This window comes from Leptonychotes weddellii, chromosome 13 (assembly GCF_054177405.1).
Source record: "Leptonychotes weddellii isolate Sample4059 chromosome 13, ASM5417740v2, whole genome shotgun sequence".
Classification (NCBI taxonomy): domain Eukaryota; kingdom Metazoa; phylum Chordata; class Mammalia; order Carnivora; family Phocidae; genus Leptonychotes; species Leptonychotes weddellii.
Genome location: NC_138381.1, coordinates 53862174 through 53871066, shown reverse-complemented (window position 1 = coordinate 53871066; position 8893 = coordinate 53862174). Strand labels below are relative to the sequence as shown.

Genomic DNA, 8893 nt, shown 5'->3' with positions numbered 1-8893 from the left:
TTCATTTAATTTCAGCTGTCTGATCCAAGGCTGGATTATCAATAAAACTGTACACGTAAATGGTGATGTGGTTTTGGAGGGGTGGGGTTCAGAGCCAAAGGCCAAGAAAGAATTCTTGAGATGTTTTTAGTGCAAAAAGGTGTTTTATTATGGCATGGGGACAGGACCCATGGGCAGAAAGAGCTGCACTGGTATTGTGAGGAGTGACTGATTATATAAGATTTTCTATCCTATGGAGGGGAACGTGAGGTTAGGCTTCCAGGAAATTGAGTCTATAGGTTTCTGGAGATTGCTCTTTTCTTGTAAATCATTAAGACAGTTGCAAACTGATGGAGACTCATGTCCTACTTGACTGTGATCTCTATCAGTTAACCATTTGTTTTTCCTTTTCTTTGTTCTTGGGCAGCCAGGAGTGCCTGAGGAATGTCACACATATCTCACCTGGGGAGTAATATTCCATCAGAAAGGATGAATACTTACCATTTACATCGATGTGGATGGAACTGCAGGGTATTATACTGAGCAAAATAAGTCAATCAGAGAAAGACAATTATCATATGGTTTCACTCATATGTGTAATATAAGAAACAGTGCAGAGGATCATGGGGAAGGTAGGGAAAACTAAATGGGAAGAAATCAGAGAGGGAGACAAACTATGAGAGACTCTTAACTATAGGAAACAAACTGAGGGTTGCTGGAGGGGAGGTGTGTGGGGAGATGGGGTAATTGGGTGATGGGCATTAAAGAGGGCACATGATAAAAAAAAGAGGGCATATGATGTGATGAGCACTGGGTGATGAATTATTGAACTCTACATCTGAAACTAATGATGTACTATATGTTGGCTAATTGAAATAAAAAAAAAAACTCACCTGGCAGGAGCGTTGTGGGGTGTTAGCTTGTGCTTTGCCCTCAGCTTTCCTTTTGCTCTGCCCTCAGCTTTCCTTTTGCTCCCTCACTGATGGCATCAGCAAAGCAGTTTAAAAATTTGATCAAAATAAAAGAATTGAAGTGGTCATCATGGGAAAAATCTGAGCCATGTTGCTGTTTGATACTGTTTTTATTTGAATTACATATGAAGGTAGAGATAGGAAACCACACTTTTTTTCAGTAATTATAAGTATTAAAGACCTTGAACTGATTTGAATATAGCTAAGGACCTAGAATTGAAAATGTCTCTGAGTTGGCACTCAGCCTTTATTTTTGACTTATACACTATTAGAATAGCCACCTTGACTTTATTTCTCAGATTAAATATAATAAATGAAAGGCATTGAGAAGTGAAGAGATTTCTAGGTGATTTCCTCTGACAACAGATGTGACAGCTGAGCTTAGGAGTGATGAGGGGATGGCAAAGCTACTAACAAAGGCAGAATTCAACAAGCACAGCAGTTTTGGACCATTTATGACAGGTGTTAAATTGCACCACCCACCTCTACAGTATCATAGAATAGCACAACATCAAAGAAAGGTTACATTTTATTGAGAATACTCAGTTTAATCACAGAAAAAAGTTCTATACATTATTCTTTTAATGGTAGAAATAACATTTAAAAATCATTTATAGGGTTGTGTTTTAGATTTTATGAAAAATAAACTTACATATAGTATCTTATTTAAGAAATCCAGGTTAACATACATTAGAATAATATTGTCCATTTGGTGAGGAGAAGTAACCAAGGAAGGATTTCTGTAGAACACAGAAGACAAGACATACTTCGGGTTCCATCTCCAATCTGTGATGCTTGCTGTCTAGAAACCTGCCAGGACTGTCTACCCCCATCTGATGTTAAACCTAGTGAAGCAGGAGAGCTAGGTTCTTGCCTCAGAGTCAAAGAATGAATCTCCCAGACAATAAAGTGATAGGGTTTTATTAAGCAAGGATACAGAAAGAGCTCTCATGAGTGAGAGGGATCTGGACAGGGTTGCCAACATGGGTCTCCACTGACAGTCTTTTCTTTAGAGCTGACCGAGGAGCTTGTGGCCTTAACATTCTTATGATGTCTTGGTTTGAGTAAGGACTGGTGATAACATCTTTAATGGCTTACTTCTTTTATAGGGTCTGGTTATTCTTTGTTGGTCATAGGTGACTGTCATTAAAAAAGACACCCCCCGCCAAAACCTAGGGCAGGGTGGTCTGGTTTGTTCCCTTATCGCTGGTTTCCTTACATCTCCACATTTTTGGGATTTCTGTGAGCCTGACCACGTAATTCCCTACCTATCTCTCCCAACCTAGCCCTGCCCTTACTCACCACTACCAGACCAGCAGTCCTATTTGTGGCTGGCTTCTGCTCTTGGCAACTCAGGGAAAACTCTCTGGAGGGTCAAGTATTGCCTCTTCCAGAAGATGCAGCCCCTCTCAGTGGGTCCTGAGCAGCCCTGCTCTGTGGATTTAAGGAGCTTACTTCTTTCTTCTCTCTCATCACTCATCCCTTTAAGTTACACTCCAACTTAGCAAGGACTTATGTTCAGAATTTGCTTCTTTTTTAAGCTTTATCTTTAGCTACTAAAATGGATGAACTTACCAATTTTATTTCTATATTGTCACTGGGAATGCCACTTTTCAATATCTGGCACCTTTCCTGTGGCTAACAGTAGGATGAAATTTCCCAGTGACTGCATCTGCCTCTTAGACTCATCTGTGGAAGGAGTTACCATGTTCTTCATCAGTCCATGGCTTCTTGAAGTGGTATTTTGGTTTTGGTTCCCCCCACAGTCCCAAATCATGGCAAACACACACACATGCACACACACTCTAATTATTCTACAAATTATATATTGGGACTTGGGGTCTCTTTTCTTTTACCCCTACATTCAGACAAATACACAAAGAATGGTTATACTTTCTTCAAATAGTCACAATTTTCCTCTGGCCTTTATTTATTTCCACATAGAAACCAAATGTATTAAATTTTTATTTACTCCTCTGAAATTTAATGCATGAGAGTTTTAGCCAGGAAATGATTTTAAGGCCAGTGAAATGCTACATGAGCTAAGAAGACTAACAGACAAGTTTCTTTTATTATTGGAAATGCAAAGCTGCTTAATTGACATTTATAATTTATACCCTACTTGTTTCTAAAAAGATTTGAGATGGGGTGCCTGGGTGGCTCAGTCTTTTGGGTGTCTGACTCTTGATCTCCGCTCAGGTTTTGATCTCAGAGTCATGAGTTCAAGCCCCATGCCCAGTGTGGAGCCCACTTAAAAAAAAAAAGATTGAAAAAAAGATTTGAGGGCGCCTGGGTGGCTCAGTCGTTGGGCGTCTGCCTTCGGCTCAGGTCGTGATCCCAGGGTCCTGGGGTCGAGTCCCACATCGGTCTCCCTCCTCGGCGGGAAGCCTGCTCTCCCTCTCCCACTCCCGCTGCTTGTGTTCCTACTCTAGCTGTCTCTCTCTCTGTCAAATAAATAAAAATCTTTAAAAGAAAAAAAGATTTGAGATGGCATACAGTAAAACAAGCACACAGGAAGGAGGGAGGGAGAGCAGGGATTCTGTGTGGTAGGGCAAGATAGGCAAATTCAGTTGCAGTAATTTATTGGCACCTTTGGCTTGCTTACAAAGACATTGTAGTTTGTGCCCTGAGTACTTGTCCTGGCACTTTAACTTCTAGAAATTGATTACCACATCAAAAACTAATGATGTATTTATGGTGACTAACATAACATAATAAAATAAAATTAAAAAAAAAAAATAGAAATTGATTACAATGACCTCCAGCTTGGAAAAGCAACCCCAACAAGAGGCTTGCTAGTTCTTCTATAGATATCTAGAAGAACAAGTTTTTACCTTAGCACAAAGCTCTCAGACTTGTATTGTTTTCTGAGTTTTGTATTCTGTCATTCTTTTTAATACATTATTCTATCTCTCTACTTATAAAAGTTGTACCTACAGCAAGACTCTTCACACAGGACTAAGTTATTACAAACACCAGTTAGTGGGATAATCCTCATGCACATTAAGGAAGGAAAAGGACAGTTGGAACGCATTAGCATTTGTTGGTGTGTCATGTTATTCTCTCACTTGACAGCATTATCTCCATGGCTCTTAAAATCAGGGACCAATAATTCTACTGGTACCTGCTACAGAAGATCATCTTTTTAAATGCATCCCTGAGTTCTGGGCTCCGGAAGGCATATATAAAGGGGTCAATGACTGCATTGCACATGATCAACATGCCATTCACCTGGAAGAGGGACATGTAGCAGGCGCAGTAAGGGTTATTTGGGCAAAACGTCATTAACAGGACATGAAGGACAAAGGGGGCCCAACAGAAGATGAAGACCCCAAGCAGGATGGTCAGTGTGATGGCCCCTTTCATGTTGGCTCTGGGAAGGGTCAAGATCTTCCTGGCATGGGAACGGGCAAGCAAGAACATGTGCACATAAAGGCACAGGATAAAGACCAACATCAGAGGGAACAGCGATGTGAAGGTGATCACTGTGGGGATGTGATGAGAGAAGATCACCATGGTAATGGCACTGCCTATGCAGCCGGTCCAGGTGACCATTAGGACAACAGTGGCACGGCGCATGGTCACAATGCTGTGGTATTGCAGAGCATGGAAGATTGTGAGGTAGCGGTCAGCTGCTATCATGGACAGGCTGAAAATGGAGCCAAGGAGGGAGAGGATGAACAGCGAGTCGATAATATCATCTGCTGTGGTTTCAGAATTGCCACGAGGCTTGAGATAACCCATGTTTCTGAACATGATCAGGATATTTTCCAAGATCTTATATAGGCTGCCCAACATATCAGAAATGGCCAAGCTGCAAATGAAAAAGTACATGGGTGACTGGAGATTCTTATTCTTGATCACAGCCAGAAGGACCATCAGATTTTCCAAAACCCCGATAATGGATATTATAAAAAATATCTCTTCTGGCAAAACCACATAAGGACAGTCTGAATTATTTCTTGCTGTATCATTGATGTTTTCATATAGATTGATAATGTGCTTCATTTCTCCCGCTAGTGGTTAAGACAAGGTTGTTACTTTGACTTGACAGAAAGCTTGATTGATCTTCAGAATATTTTCTTCTTTGTAGTACTTGCTGGAAGTCTGAGGTAAAAACCACCAGGCCACCTAAAGAATATATAGCAACATCAGTTGCAAAATAGTCTAAATAAAATAAAAACTAAGTGACATTATCTTTAAGAAAGCTCTATTGCTTCTATGAAATATGATGGTGTGGTATTTAAATAAAGCAGTTTACTGGACCCTCATTTTAACTTCTCTATATCTTTTGTGGAATTTTAAGCCCAGAGATAAAAATAAAGATTGTCCTTTGTCCTCTCCCCTTTCTACACCCCATCCTTCTTCTCATGAATCCAACTGTGTGTGAGATAGATTAAATGAGATAGATTAAAATGAAAAAAAGAAGTAAAAGAAATGAAAGGCATGTGTAGAAACAGGAAACACACAACTACCCTTCTTTGATTTGGAGGTGGTGCCTAGATTCAATGAATTAATGAGATGTTTAGGTCCTTTCTATTTTACTGTTTGTCTTTCTGGATCACTGCCTGACCCTACAGCTTATGGCATAATGGCAAGAGTATTGATGTACCATCCCCAAAATACGTGTTATTATTTCTGTTTCAAAGATAGAACTCATAAAAGTGGTATTTCTGGAGACTCCCAATAATTTCAAGGTGTTGGAGTTGAATTATGGCACCAGAAGATCCAGTTTCCCTCAAGCAGAAGGGGTTGAGTAGGTCATAATTGAACAACTCTGAGAAGTCTGCTTCTGGTGATAGCTTGTGGAATTTTTACTGTTTTAGTTTCCAGATGGCTGGACACAGGCAGTTTTATGAAATGTGTCAAATTTGCCTTTGCTGAGGTGGTGGGTTTAAAGGTATGATCACAGATTTTTTTATACTTTTCCCTTCAAGAGATGGAGTTTAACTACCCTTCACTTGAATGTGTGGAAAGCCAGTGGCCATGTTGTAAGGTGGTCCTGGAGAGAGTGAATCTGGAGTGTAACTTTCTTTTTTTTTTTAAGATTTTATTTATTTATTTATCAGAGAGAGAGAGACAGACAGACAGCACAAGAAGGGAGAGGAGCAGCGAGAGAGAGTGAGAAGCAGACTCCCCACTGAGCAGGGAGCCTGATGCAGGGCTCCATGCCAGGACCCTGGGATCATGACCCGAGCCAAAGGCAGCCGCTTAACCTACTGAGCCACCCAGGTGTCCCTAGGAATGTAGCTTTTGATCAAAAGTTCAAAAGGCACACATTACTATATTATAGTGAGGTTTCTCCTGGAAAGGAACTAATTTCATTACAAAGGACTGAGATCAGAGGTCAAGTATTAAGGTGAAAGTTTATGGGTTAGGTAGGTCAATGTTAAGAAAGTAGTGAAGTGACAGGTGATAGCAACTGATAAGGTTCTACCTAGGCTAACCACCTTGTCCCTGTTTGCCTGGGACTGAGAAGCCAGTGTCCCTGGCATCTTCCTCAGCCCCAGGCAAACCAGGTTGCTTAGTCACACTAGTTCCACCTACTTAGGCCCTGGGAAGTACTGTATCCTGTCAGTGTGCACTCATGTGTCTACATCTGTTGGAGAGGGTGGGGCCAATGATGGTTAATGTTATGTGTCAACTTGATTGGGCCCCAGGTGGCCTATATTTGTCAAACATTATTCTGGGTATATCTGTGAAGTTGTTTTCAGGTGAAATTAACACTTGAATCAGTAGACTGATTAAAGCGAGTTGCCTTCCCCAGCAGGCCTTATCTGATCTGTTGAAGGCCTGAATAGAACAAAAATCCTCCCATAAGTAAGGGGGAACTCCTTCTGCCCGACTGCTAAGATGGGTCATTGGTCTTTTCCTGCCTCTGGACTCAAACAGAAACATCAGCTTTTCTTGGGTCTTGAGGCTGCAGGCTTCCTGACTGGAACTACACCACCAGGTCTCCAGCTTGTGGACTGTAGATCTTGAAACTTCTCAGCCTCTATAATAGTGTGAGCCTAGGGCACCTGGGAGGCTCAGTTGGTTAAGCGACTGCCTTCGGCTCAGGTCATGATCCTGGAGTCCCGGGATCGAGTCCCATATCGGGTTCCTTGCTCAGCGGGGGGGTCTGCTTCTCCCTCTGACCCTCCCTCCTCTCATGTGCTCTCTCTCTCTCATTCTCTCTCTCAAATAAATAAATAAAATCTTTAAAAAAAAATAGTGTGAGCCTATTTCTTGTAACTGATCTCTTTATCTATCTATCTATCATCTATCTATCTATATCTATCTATCATCACCACCTGTTATCTATCTATATCTATCATCATCTATCATCTATCTAATCTATCATCTATCATCTATCTATCATTTATCATCTATCTATCATCTGTCTATATCTATCATCTTCTGTTGGTTCTGCTTCTCTGGAGAACCAAATAATGCAGGGCCCAAGGTTGTGTCCAGCATGAACTGCCTATGGAAATGCTGTCTGGAAAGAGACTTCTGTCTTCTACCTGAGTGCATTAACTGTGATCAAACTTGGTATATATATTCATTTTTTTAAATTAAAGTATTGTTGACATACAATATTATATTAGTTCCAGGTGTACAGAATAGTGATTCAACATTTATATACATACAAGGCAATTACTACAATAAATCTAATTACAGTAACAGTTGTTATATGTTACTGACTATATTCCCTATGCTGTACATTGTATCCTTGTGTCTTATTTAGTTTATGAATGGAAGTTTGTACCTTGTAGTCCATTTTCCCTATTACCCCCCTTCCCCTCTGTCAGCCACCAGATTATTCTCTGTATCTGTTTTGTTTTGTCTGTTTTTTTAGATTCCATATGTAAGTGAAATCATACAGTATTTGTCTTTCTTTGTCTGATTTATTTCACTTAGCATAATGCCCCCTAGGCCCATCCATTTTGTCACAAATAGCAAGATTTCATTCTTTTTTTATGGCTGAGTAATATTCTATTCTCTCTCTCTTTCTGCTACATCTTTATCCATTCATCTATTGATGGGCACTTAGGTTGCTTTCATATCTTGGCTATTGCAAATAATGCTGCAATGAACATAGGAGTACATGTATCTTTTCAAATTAGTGTTTTCATTTTCTTCAGATAAATACCAAGAGTGGAACTGCTGGATCATATGGTACTACTATTTTTAATTTTTTGGGGAAACGCCATAATGTTTTCCCTAGTGGATGCACCATTTTGTATTCCCATCAACAGTTCAGGAGTGTTCTTTTTTCTTCACATCCTTGTTAACATTTGTTCTTTCTTTCTTTTTTTTTTTTCACACTAGCCATTCTGTGAGGTGTGAGGTGATATCTCACTGTGGTTTTGATTTGCATTATCCTGATGATTAGTGATGTTGAGCAGTTTTTCATGTGTCATTTGATCATCTGTATGTCTCCTTTGGACAAAAGTCTATTCAGGTCCTCTGTCAAATTTTTAATTGGATTGTTTGCTTTTCATATTGAGTTATATGAGTTCTTTATATATTTTGGATATTAATGCCTGTATCATTTGCAAATATCTTCTCCCATTCAATAGGTTGCCTTTTCCTTTTGTTGATGGTTTCCTTTGCTGTGCAAAAGCCTTTTCGTTTGATGTAGTTCCATTTGTTTATTTTTGCTTTTTTGCCTAGCCTTAGAAGACAGATCAAAAAAAAATATTGTTTAGACCAATATCCAAGAGCTTGCTGTCTAATTTTCTTCTGACAGTTTTATGGTTTCTATTCTTACATGTAAGTCTTTAATTTATTTTGAGTTTATTTTTGTAAATGGTATAAGAAAGTGGTCCAGTTTCATTCTTTTTTTTTTTTTATTCTTATGTTAATCCCCATACATTACATCATTAGTTCTAGATGAAGTGTTCCATGATTCATTGTTCGTGCACAACACCCAGTGCTCCATGCAGAACGTGCCCTCC

At 39.7% G+C, this 8893-nt stretch overlaps 1 protein-coding gene across 1 annotated transcript; it reads right to left on the bottom strand.

Moving 5' to 3' along the window:
- Positions 1–3535: 3535 nt before the first annotated feature.
- MC2R (melanocortin 2 receptor) lies at positions 3536–5031 on the bottom strand. The gene has a single exon (XM_006744832.2). The coding sequence runs from the start codon at positions 4956–4958 to the stop codon at positions 4065–4067; it is 894 nt and encodes a 297-aa protein (XP_006744895.1). The 5' UTR covers positions 4959–5031; the 3' UTR covers positions 3536–4064.
- Between the last annotated feature and the right edge of the window lie 3862 nt (positions 5032–8893).